We start from the raw sequence: 12,750 nt of genomic DNA on the forward strand, positions 1-12,750 counted from the left end.
TAATCAGACATAAAACAAAAATAAACCGCGTTTAGAAGATCGACGAAGAACCAGGCAGACTCACTAACAACAGATTTTCCCTAATGGCGAAGGTTGAGGAAAACCAACCAGCGCAAGACGCTACAAAACCCAAGGCCCGTCCAATTTATATCAGAGAAAAACAAGAAAGGAAAGCTAACTTCGGGCGGAGCCGAAGTTGATATACCCTTGCAGTTAAAACCGGATATATATCGCAAACATCGGATATAGTTGGCCGATCCTTATGAGAATATGATTATATAACCCAATTTATTATAATACAAAATTTAAAACAAGTCCCAAACTTCTATCTTTAACAATATCTTTAACAGGATATAATCGGCCGATCCTAATGAAATTTGGCACCTCGTAATGTTTTGCCAAAAATAGCCAAAAGTAGTAAAAGTATTTAAACTCTCTATCACTAAAAACACCAAAGTTATACCATTTCCGATCAATCAGTTATATGGCAGCTATAGGATATAGTCGACCGATCCCGGTCATTCCGACTTATATACTGCGTGCAAAGAAAAGAAGGGTGTGTGCAAAGTTTCAAGACGATAGCTTCAAAACGAAATTGCTAGTGTTTATATTGATTAATCATTTAATAAATATAAAATATAACCCTAATATACATATTTACTTTGTGCGGTCGAAGATAATCCCTTCTCTATGTTACATAAACTCATACGAATCAAATATACACTTTTACTCTACGAGTACTGGGTATAAATAGCCTTTTATCAACTATCAAAAAAATTTTCAACAATGTCTAAAACTAAGCAAGAATTTGTATGGTTGGGCCAAAAGCCAATATATAGGGTTGTTGTTGTCTTTCCGTATTTTTATGGAATTTTCCATTACTTCCCGCCTACTCATGGTTCCAAAATATGAATTCTCGCACACACTGAATTCTCGTGTTATTGCCCTGCGCTTGGGCGCAGCCGACTCAAATTTCTGGGTGCAGCAACACTAATGAACCTAACAGACCTCGCGGAGATCGCTCCACGCAGACTCGTTGCCTTCATCCGGAAAGCTGGATGGGACCGCAAGCCGCCGCAGGAAGGATAGTACTCCATCCATCCCGGCAGCGCAAGTATCTGTTCAGATACCATTTTCAGCTTTACCATTTATTCTAAGCAAGTTCAATAAATACCCAAAGCCTTATCTCTTTATTAGTTGTGAGGCTGAGCTGAAATATATTTTTTTCGTTAAAAAAGTTACACATTTAACCACTGTGCATTAAACAGAATTTAAAGTGTCGAAAAGACTTTTTGAATTGACTTTTTCGGTTAATCGGTCATTTAATGAGGGTCTCTGTGCAAACGTCAATCATTTCTTTCAGTGAGCGATGTGCAGTAGGCGAGCATTTCACGAATCTCTCAACGTAAATGTTGGAGTCAATTTCAATTAGCCGAAAACCAAAATCTAAAGGAAGTACGTCTCCTGCTCTGAGAGAGAGTGATTGTCAAAATTAGTTTCGGTTGTTCTCATAAACTGAACATAAGGAAAAATAAGGTTACCAGTTATGATTCTACCAGATAACATCGTTTTGCTCTACTTTTAACTATAAATTTTCTAATTTTAACGCCTTCTTAATCCTCTACAATTTTCTTTACTCTTGGATCTATCCCCACGGCTCAAGCCATACTTCATACGGCAAGCATCCTTTGTGCCGGGAGGACGAAAGTTGGCCTAACAAAATTGATCGGATCTACCAAATTTTAAAAGGATCGACCCACTATATTCTATAGCTGCCATATAACTGAAATAACGATCTTAACGAATAACGATCTGAAATAACACAACAAACAAACAGTTTTAGATAAGACTAACACAAAAAACCAATATGATATACTCACTCAAGAATATGATGAAAGTGAACTACTCATCAAAAATGGGACAGAAACTTTTTTTATTGTATGACGAAACTACACGTCGAATCCGAGGATTCTAAATGCGATTCGGGTTCCCTGCTTGAGTAATATGCGCCGTTAAACACAACACTACCAAACTGCATTAATAGCTCCATTCCTTAAAACCCAAATAAATCAATGAAAAAGAAACCAACATCAAACAAAATGGAAAATGGTGTGAGCAGAACGGCAACCAAATAGATTTACCAAAAAAACAAGAAAGGAAAACTAACTTCGGTCGAAGCCGAAGTTGATATACCTTATGGGAATATGAATATATAATCCAATTTATTACAATACAAAATCTAAAAAAAGTCTCAAACTTCTATCTTCAAAAATACCAAAGTTGATATTTCTACCAAAAACCATTTCCGATCGTTCAGTTATATGGCAGCTATAAGATATAAGCCGATCGTTATGAAATTTGGTAGGTCGGATTAACTGACCAAAAATATAATCTGTACCAAGTTCCAGCTTTCTATCTTCAAAAAACACGAAAGTTGGGTCATTTCCGATCGTAGAAACAGACAGACGGACAGACAGACGGACATGCTCATATCAACTTTATAGGGTCGGAGATGTCTCCTTCACTGCGTTGCACACTTTTGACCAAAATTATAATACCCTCTGCAAAGGTATAAAAAATATACCCAAAACACCAAACCACCCCGACAACAAAGCTTATGGTAGTACTGTCATAATAATGAAAGGAAAAACAAAGTGCGTGAAACTGGACACTTTTAGAACCAACCATATAAGCTGAACCATCATATATCTCTGCCGTCTATGGCCCGCTCAAATCAAACTGATAAGCAGAAAATCACCGGGATATGAGCAAACTTATATACAAAAAGATAATCTATATATATAAAAGAAGGTCGTGTTTGTTACACCACTTACATATTACTCAAGAACGGCAGAACAGATTTGGGTGAAAATTGGAAGGGAGGTAGCTTAGAGCCAGGAAACAAAGGATACTTTTTATCCCGTTCGATGGAGTACCAGTGTTAGTCATGCTCGACCAAAATGGCTCGACCGATTTCCGTGAAATTTTGTGTACATATCCGTTAGGACTGAGAATCGGACACCGCCTATTTTTCATCTCCCTATGAGCGGGACTTAATAATTAATTAAATTATAATCATCCGAAATGTCTGCACCTTTAGTAATGAATAACAGTAAGTTGGCTGTAAGCGAACGTATCATACATTTATGTGTGTGTCATATGCCCATGAAATAGGGACCTGACGACCCATGCTCTACATTCAGCAGTGTCAGGTGGAATTGTCAAAACATTTCTTATTTCGCTACTTCTTGCCGATACGATTCTTGCTTGAGATACGATCACAAAATTGCATCGCATTGGCCATTGCATTTTCTGGCATTGCAGCAACTTTATTAGATGGAAGCAGAATTGCTCATTCAGCACTTAAGCTGCCATTGAACATTCAAAATAATCCAGATGCAGTGTGCAACTTAAAAAAAAAATCAATGTTTTATAATTATTTGGGATGAATGCACTAATGCACGTAAGCATTCGCTTGAGGCATTGTATAGGACATTGAGGGATATAAAAAACAATGATAAACTATTTGGCGGCTCTTTTTTTCTCCTTTCAGGTGATTTCAGACGAACTATTCCCGTTATTCAACTGTGGAGTAATGTTGAATAAGTACAACTGACGAAGGTTATGCGCGTTCAAATGTTTCCATCCGACGAAACTTTCCCTGAACAACTGTTAGATATTGGCGATGGACGAGTACTGGAAAATATTTATTAACCAAAATAAATTTAAAAAAAAACCACCTAGCCCTTCTAGAAATCAAAAGGACAAAACAACGTTTGCCGGGGTTGCTTGTATATAATATATAAAACAAAAAAGGAAAGCTACCCTTGCAGTTAAAACCGGATATTTATCGCAAACATCGGATATAGTTGTCTGATCCTTATGAGAATATCATAATAAAACAAATTAATTACAATAAAAAATCTAAAAAAAAGTCCCAAGCTTCTATATTCAAAAATACCAAAGTTAGTATTTCTACCAAATACCATTTCCGATCGTTCAGTTATATGGCAGCTATAAGAGGTCGAATTAACTGACCAAATATATACTCTGTACTAAGTTCCAGCTTTCTATCTTCAAAAACACAAAAGTTGGGTCATTTCCGATCGTTCAGTTATATGGCAGCTATGGGATATAGTCGATCTTATGAAATTTGGCATATCGTTTTTTTTGCCCAAAAATAGATCTTGTGTGAAATGTGAACTCTCTAACTTTAAAAACACCAAAGATATACCATTTCCGATTAATCAGTTATATGGCAGATATAAGATACAGTCGGCCGATCCCTGTCATTCCGACTTATATACTGCGTGCAAAGGAAAGAAAGGTGTGTGCAAAGTTTGAAGTCGATAGCTTTAAAACTGAGAGACTAGTTTGCGTAGAAACAGACAGACGGACAAGCGTCTTGGTTACAAGCGGACAGTTCTAGTTGTTTTCATCGCAACAGGTAATACTATATCTTGTAGGAAACGTCTTTTTATGCGATGAAACACAAGAAACCGTACAAACAAACTTTAAAAGTTAGTATTTCGCTTAGTTGTTCGTAAGCTATAGCGTCGAAAGCATGGAGCAAAATAAAGAAAACCTACAGAATTTTTTATGATACAGTAACGAACTGTTATTTCTGCTTCCGCTCGCCACAATTTTCCGCGGCTAGCTCACAGAGTTTCGTGAATCCTTTCCACCGAATTTATAGATTCGACGTGATTACCCAAGCCCACAAAATAATACAAACAGCTTGAGATTTCCACACTCTTTATTAAGAGATCTCTTCAAAGTACAAAAAGGTTTCTTTCTTTTTTTTCGTTGCTCCTCCCGTTTCTGTCGGCTCCGTCGTTGGCGTCCTTTGCGGGCTATTTGGGACACGCCGCCACTACTCCGTCGCCGATGCTACTCCTCTTGCTGCGCTGCTGGCGACTCCGCTAACCGTCGCCCTTTCGCTGGCCACACGCGGGCCTTCCACGCGGGCCTACCTCTGAGAATCACCCCCTTGGGTCGACTGCGACTCCAGGAATTTAGCGCGCAAACGCGCTAGCTGGCCGGGATTTGAAGTTGGCTGCGGACTGTCGCCTCCGCATACGCACCAGTGCCATGTTTGGGAGTGCCTGTGCTTGTCGCCTTCGCTACACTGGGACACCGTCCATACGCGCCAGTGCCAGGTTTGCAAGTTGCCGTGTTACTGAACGTGCGTCGCGCTCCCGCTACACCGGGACACCATGCGTACGCGCCGGCGAGCCCGAATTGGTAGTGGGGGGGCTGGTGACCGGGGTGCTCTCACTCGGTCTATGACATGGGCGTGAGTTCCAGGTCGGCCTATCCTTGTGTCGCAGGACCACGCCTTTTGGTTGCGATTCCAGGAGTCTTTAAGACGTACGCCAGACTTATCCTTTCCTCACTTCCTTGCAAGGCTACCTGCCGTATTTGGGAATGGCCCAACTCCATTTATTGCCCTGGGTTTGTAGAAGAACGTCCAGCAATGGATCCTTTCCTCACTTGTCTTTTCGCTCTCCTTGCGTTTGGCTGTCGGACTCTCCAAAGGCGGTTCTTCAACTCAAACTAACCGAATCCATTTTGGAAACGCTCTAACACTTGAATGGCGGACTCTCCACAGGCGGTCCTCCAACTCAACGCTAGAAGTTTCCTAAAAAGACTCGTCCCGTTCCGCTCCAATGGGCCTCCTTTTATACTGACTGGAGCGCCCGTTAATCCTCCCAGATTCTGCTCCTGTCGTTAATCCTACTTCCAGAATCACGCCACTTTCCCGTTGGCGGGTCGCCGTCCATGGCCCCTCGTTTCTCCTGGCCATGAATATCTGCTGCTGCTATGTGGTGCACCGGTGGGCTTCCAGGGCCCGCTGCACCCTGTGTCGAAACCCCCCGTTGCTTCTTGCTCCACCTTTGCTGCTCACCCCGCCACACTTTCTAAAGCACGCCTGCGCGGCGTGCTGATTCCCCCTCCCCCCTTCGACTACCTTTCCATCGTCGTCCGGGAACCGTTACGTTCCACGTCGATTTCGTCTTCGCCCGGGTGGCGGTGTTTAACGCTTCGCCGGAACCCGTTACGTTCCACGTAGATTCCGTCTTCCCACGGGTAGCATTGTTTCGCCCTTCGCCGGAACCCGTTACGTTCCACGTAGATTCCGTCTTCCCACGGGTGGCGGTGTTTCGCCCCCCGCCACCCCCTTCGCTCCTTGACCCAAGATACGTGGCTTTCACGTACCCCCCTCCACCCCCCGTACTGATCCTGGCGACATTTCACTTGGCCGCCAGGTTGATGACCGGTGCTTGACCCCCTTTTGCCAGGTGTCGTGCTGAACATCCCAAAAAAAAATTATATTCTCCTGTTCCCTCTCGCATTTGTGTGGATGCCCATCCACTTCCCGCCTCCTTCGGAAAACGACCGAGCGCTCCTTTCGGCCATTCTTAGATGTTTAATTTTTTCTTTTCATATATATTTTATATTTTATTTATTATACTCTTGCAGAGAGTATTATAATTTAGTCCAAAAGTGTGCAACGCAGTGAAGGAGACATCTCCGACCCTATAAAGTATATATATTTTTGATCAGGATCACCTCCTGAGTTGATAGGAGCATGTCCGTCTGTCCGTCTGTCTGTCTGTCCGTTTCTACGCGAACTAGTCACTCAGTTTTAAAGCTATCGTCTTGAAACTTTGCACACACCCTTCTTTTTTTTGCGTGCAGTATATAAGTCGGAACGACCGGAATCGGCCGACTATATCCAATAGCTGCCATATAACTAATTGATCGGAAATGGTATAACTTCGGTGTTTTTAGAGTAAGAGAGTTAAAATTTTAAATGAGAGCTGTTTTTGGCAAAATAATGCGACAAATTTCGTAAGGATCGGCAGACTATATCCAAAGCTGCCATATAACTAAACGATCGGAAATGACCCAACTTTTGTGTTTTTGAAGATAAAAAAGTGGAACTTGGTACAGATTATATTTTTGGTCAGGTAATCCGACCTACCAAATTTTAGAACGATCGGCCGACTATATCTTATAGCTGCCATATAACTGATTGATCGGAAATGGTATTTGGTAGAAATACCAACTTTGGTATTTTTGAAGATAGAAGTTTGGGACTTTTTTTAGATTTTGTATTGTAATAAATTGGATTATATATTCATATTCCTATAAGGATCGGCCATCTATATCCGATGTTTGCGATATATGTCCGGTTTTAACTGCAAAAGTATATAAACTTCGGTTCCGCCCGAAGTTAGCTTTCCTTTCTTGTTTTTTTATCTTTTTTCCCCCTTTTTTTTAAATGTAATAATTTTTTTTGTTTTATTTTATACCCCCCTTTTTAGTACTCGTATACATTTTTTTTAAACTAGACCTTTTATCTATATGCTGTTTTCATTTGTTTTTTTCTTTTTGTTTGTTTTTTTCTTTTCGTTTTTTTTTGTTTTAATCTTTTTTTTACCGCCCTCACGCCGCTGCCACCTCCTCGTACCCGGAAACACGCCGCTGCCACTTGCGCCATAACGCACCATCTTCCGGCCCGTCAGCCGCAACCCTCGCGCCGAGCTCCGGCGGCCAGCTCGCCTTTGGGACCTCCCCACATCTCTCCATGCTCCTTCCTTGGGCGTTGCGTTGGAGGTGTCGTCTCCTGCTGCTCCCTCCTTTCATTAGTCGCCACCTCCTGCTCCTCCAGATCGCTCCTCCTGGTCGCTCTCGTCTGATGAGACCATCATCGTCGCTTCCGTATCGTTTGGCATCTTGCTCCTCCTGAATAGACCGTTTGAATAGACTGTGCTCCTCGCAGAGCCCGCCTTTTATAGCACATCTAGTTCCCGTTACTGGACATGTCCCGTTATGGCTCCCGTTTTTGGACATGTCCCAGGGTTCCCGTTTTTTCTGTACATGCCTTTTGTACATTTGTGCGGCTTTAATGTTTCTGTTTTATTCTTCCTTTGCCGGTGACTTCATATCTTGGCATTTCAGCTCACTCACGTGTTCCCTCTTCGCTTTGTTTGTCCTTTCATGCCGTAAGATGACAATTACCGGCGACACGAAATTGACGAAAGTATAGGGCCCATTATACCGTGGCGCTAGCTTAGCTGCGAGTCCGCCTTTGACAAATGGTGCTCCTTCGCCCACACTGTTTCACCGACCTTTGGGCACCACTTCCGCCTCCGTAAGTTGTAATGCCAGCTTCGTCGCGTTCTCTGTGGGCGTTCCTTCCTGTGCCTAAAGCGTTCTCATCGAACAAGGCTCGCGGCATCCTTGGCTTCCTGCCTTGCATTATAAAGAACGGCGAATATCCCGTCGACTCCCGTCCCGATACTGTCGAGTTCACTGCCAGCATTAGCTCTGGCCAGTGCTCGTCCCACATCCTCTGATCCTTTTCTGCTGAGCGATCATCGTCTTGACTGTACTGTTCGCTTTCTATGTTGGATTTTCCTGCGGCGTGTCTGGTGCGGTGAACTTGTGGCACACGTCGAGCTCCCCGAGGAACTTCTTAAAGCTGCGGCTAGTGAACTGTACGCTGTCCGTTACGTTGGTGCGATGAACTTGTGGCACACGTCGAGCTCCCCGAGGAACTTCTTAAAGCTGCGGCTAGTGAACTGTACGTTGTCCGTTACCATTATCTTCGTTACTCCATGCCGAGCGACAATCCTTTCTCTGATTACCTTCTGTAGCGCCTCGGTAGTTACTTTCCGCAGCGGCACTATCTCCGTCCATTTTGAAAAATGGTCCATTATCACCAATACCATTGTATTTCCATGTTTCGACCTAGGCAATGGACCGCGAAGTCCGCGCACACTGTTGCCAATGGCTCCTCCGGGATCTGTGTCAGCATTTGTCCTGCTTCTCCTAATACGACAAAGGGAAAAATGCATCTCAAGCTGCCAATGAAATTTGAGCAGTTTATGGATTCGATCCTGTTTGCATTTCAACTACACATCGATGGTTCCATGTTTTCTTTCTGGTGTAGAGGTAATCGAAATAGCTCCACGCTCCGTTAAGTCTTTCATTGAAAATTGCGACAAAATCGATGAAAATTGATCGAAAATCGACTGTGAAAATTGACTCTCCTAATTTTTTGCCAATAGAGAAGCGAGTTTTTATGAGAGGGGCATTAAACCGGTCATTGGACCGTGACGTCGAGGGTCTCCGTGCACATGTCGGAGTCGACCAGTAGTCGACGCCATTTGTGTGTCGTAATCGAAATAGCTCCACGCTCCGTTAAGTCTTTCATTGAAAATTGCGACAAAATCGATGAAAATTGATCGAAAATCGACTGTGAAAATTGACTCTCCTAATTTTTTGCCAATAGAGAAGCGAGTTTTTATGAGAGGGGCATTAAACCGGTCATTGGACCGTGACGTCGAGGGTCTCCGTGCACATGTCGGAGTCGACCAGTAGTCGACGCCATTTGTGTGTCGTCTACCATGGCGATTCAAGCCTCGTCGCAATCAGTTTCTTAAAAACCTTGCCTGGTTAATCCTGACGCCTGTCGCGATTGCAGTGTTGCACAGTGGTCGATTTGGCTTTGCTAGCGGCATTTAATTATGATTTCCAAATTTAAATAAACGGTAATTTAAGTTTATCTATCGATAATATACACTTGATTAGATGCTAATTGATGTTTTCTAAGCTCATCACTAAGTGCTGATCAGCTGGGAACTGTCAAAGTCAACATATGTTTCAGCAGTTGATATATACAATTTTGGCGCCCTTTTCCTGGTTGGTTGCATATTTGAATAAATAGTGCAATTTACGATTATTCTTGTGCAAGTTTGGTTTTTAACAACTATTAAGGTATGTACTACATACCAAATCTGTGCTTGGGACGTGTCAGTATATGTGTTACTTATAAATTGTAGTGGATTTCGAGTGTATTAAGAATGTGCGGAATAGAGCGCACACCAGTCTTTCGTGAAGTAGAACTTAACAGATTCACCTGGATTCACTCTAGTTGCAATTGTTTGTTAAAGTGTGAATTAAAATCTGTCCGAAATGTCAAAAATGAAGTGCGTAGTAATGTAAGTGTCGAATCGCGCACTTTTTTTAGTATGGCACGGCGAAGCGATTCCCACTAAAAAGTTCTTCGTAATGAAAAGCTTTGCATTAGGAGAAGTTTGTAGCAAATATGATTTTAACGAAAAGGAGCTTTGCAAAATTGGGAAAAAACTGCGAAATTTGAATAAGGGCTTGTCCAGTAGTGGAAGAAATGCGATATAAACAAAAAAGAAAAGCTAACTTCGGGCGGAACCGAAGTTTATATACCCTTGCAGTTAAAACTGGATAAATATACCGCAAACATCGAATACAGTTAGCCGATCCTTATAAAAATATCATAATAAAACAAATTTATAAAAATCCCTATGAAATTGGCATGAAGTCGATCCCAATGAAATTTGGCATGTAGTATTATTCTGCCAAAAATAGCTCTCTTGTAAAATTTGAACTCTCAAACTTTAGAAAAATCAAAGTTTTACCACTTCCAATCAATCAGCTATATGGCAGTTATAGGATATAGTCGACCGATTCCGGTCGTTCCGACTTATGTACTGCGTGCAAAATAAAGATAGGGGTGTGCAAAAAATTCAAGTCGATAGCTTTAAAACTGAGAGACTAGTTCGCGTAGAAACAGACAGACAGACAGACGGACAGACGTACCGACGGACAGACGGACATGCTCATATCAACTCAGGAGGTAATCCTGATCAAGAATATATATACTTTATAGGGTCGGAGATGTCTCCTTCACTGCATTGAACACTTTTGGACAAAATTTTAATACCCTCTGCAAGGGTATAATAAGGCAGCTTTTGAAAAAAGCAATAAAGAATGGCTAGACACGCCTCAGGTGTTGATGGAAAGATCATCATTTAAAAATGTTGGACGCCCAGAGAAAAGTTTTTCAGAGTGATGCAGAATAACTCAAATCAACAAACTATCAGGCATTTCGGAGAAAGTCTCGACGGATGCATTGTTGTTGGCTGCAAGTAGCCGCTTGCATAAGGACGAAAATACATCAAGAATTGTGTCGAAGCTGAATGCTGACAAGGAGCTTACCGGGGATATTATAAGAACTGGAAGTACGGCCGGTACTGGAAGCACTAACAATGGAAACACTGCACGAAGATTTTTACAGCAACCAAATTTAGCTGCGTGCATAACAAGAGTAACCAAATTTTAATATTTTTATTTAGCGATTTAGCGGTGTCCTGCGAGCATTGTCTTGAGGACATTACATTAACATTAATGCATTCGCTATGGAAACTGCCGAAATTTTTGTTAATAAATACCCTTGATTTTACATGCTATCGTCTGTTCACAGAATTTTAATTTATTTGAATATAATGTATAATAAATTTTTATATATAATGTTTCTTATTTGCTTCTTGTATAATATAAGTTTTAGTTCTATTTCTTATTTTTTTCTTTAGAATACAAAAAATTTAATAAAAGTCTTTTTTAAATATAAAAAATAAATAAAAAAAAAACACTATAAATTTCATTTTTGCCCACATAATACAAAATTGAGTAACAAGCCGAAAATAAAAAACCGATTAAAGATATATCTTAAATCTTCCCGGCCTTCCCAGCATCAATGTGGGCTAAATTCGAGTGGACGAGTGGGGATTGTGTGACCATGATCACTGTTGTGGCAACACCAACGACTCAAGAATAGATGAGAGCTTAGTTCCTGTGCCGTCCTGGAACCTCTCCCATTCTCGGAGAAGGAAGCGATGCTGGTGAATTGCCAGCCTGAACATGGTGAGACGCTCGTCGTTGTTGTCACGACAATGGAGCTAAGTTGCTTGACGTTGCGCTACGGCAAGCCTCAGCCGATTGCAAAAAGCTCAGCCTGAAAGCGAAGGCGGATAGCTGGAGGCGCTTCGGGTTCACGTCTAAATATTGCCGAAGAAGCAAAAAGTGCATGGATTTTGGGTTTGTTTGCGTTGATGGTGGTCACCAATAGGGATGCTGAGGGTTCAGCTTGAGTCAGAGCTTCTTTTCAGACAGAAGCGCAAAGATCTGAATCAGTTCTGGAACCGTGAGAGTTTCAGTAACTGGAGGTTGGAACATTAGCGCGTGTACTATGAGTCGGCTAAGGATTCAGTCCTCTCGTCAGGTGAACCATATATGCCGGACTCAGGGTGACTTGTGCATTATTTTGTGTCTCGGTGTGGTATGTCGTTACGACGCGGCAGGAGGCTGCCTTCCTTCCTTAAAATAAAATTTCACAAAAAGGTAAAATTTTGAGCCTACATGTTCTAAATTATGAATGTATGGCATGGATATAGACACTCACTGAAAAAATCTAACCATTTTTTTAAAACTCTTCCCAAAGTTCAACTCTCATTACGAAAGCTTTGTACAGACACCACTTGCTATAATTACAAGTTGTTAGAAATACACACACGAATTTGAAAAAATATTAGTAATAAAAAATAGTACAATTTGGAGCATAACTATCCATTTTAAATTGTATTGATTTGTGCTTCGATGTTCAAGAAATATTAGTTTAAAAACACACTATAAAATAAGCCAAATGCAAACACGAAACGTCATTTCCAAACAGGAGACTTTAATCGGTGGTATTTTAATACTTGACTGGAAAAATAATATTTGGTATATAAGATAAGACATTTGTGTTTTGTTAAAACAGTAAAACTTTAATATCCAAAATTTGAATACTTTAATAAATTCGTGCCACAAAAACAGGGCCAATTTCCCACTTTGGATTTTCGATGCGAGCTGGCTTCTTGC

At 41.4% G+C, this 12,750-nt stretch overlaps 1 protein-coding gene across 1 annotated transcript; it reads right to left on the reverse strand.

Moving 5' to 3' along the window:
- Nucleotides 1–7,652: 7,652 nt before the first annotated feature.
- Nucleotides 7,653–8,741, reverse strand: LOC138927796 (uncharacterized). The gene is made up of 3 exons (XM_070283126.1): nucleotides 8,524–8,741; nucleotides 8,139–8,438; nucleotides 7,653–7,752 (listed from the first exon to the last, which is right to left on the reverse strand). Exons 1-3 carry the CDS (start codon nucleotides 8,739–8,741, stop codon nucleotides 7,653–7,655), a joined length of 618 nt encoding a protein of 205 aa, XP_070139227.1.
- Nucleotides 8,742–12,750: the final 4,009 nt, after the last annotated feature.

This window comes from Drosophila bipectinata, chromosome XR, assembly GCF_030179905.1.
Source record: "Drosophila bipectinata strain 14024-0381.07 chromosome XR, DbipHiC1v2, whole genome shotgun sequence".
Taxonomy (NCBI): Eukaryota; Metazoa; Arthropoda; class Insecta; order Diptera; family Drosophilidae; genus Drosophila; species Drosophila bipectinata.

Excerpts from the sequence above, each read along its gene's own strand:
- LOC138927796 (XM_070283126.1), bottom strand. The coding sequence starts at position 8,741 with ATGGTATTGGTGATAATGGACCATTTTTCAAAATGGACGGAGATAGTG. Across the intron at positions 8,439-8,523 it reads CACAAGTTCATCGCACCAAC|ACACGCCGCAGGAAAATCCA; the intron begins GTAACGGACAGC and ends TCACCGCACCAG. Across the intron at positions 7,753-8,138 it reads GGCGGAAGTGGTGCCCAAAG|GAGGAGCAAGATGCCAAACG; the intron begins GTCGGTGAAACA and ends CGGTCTATTCAG.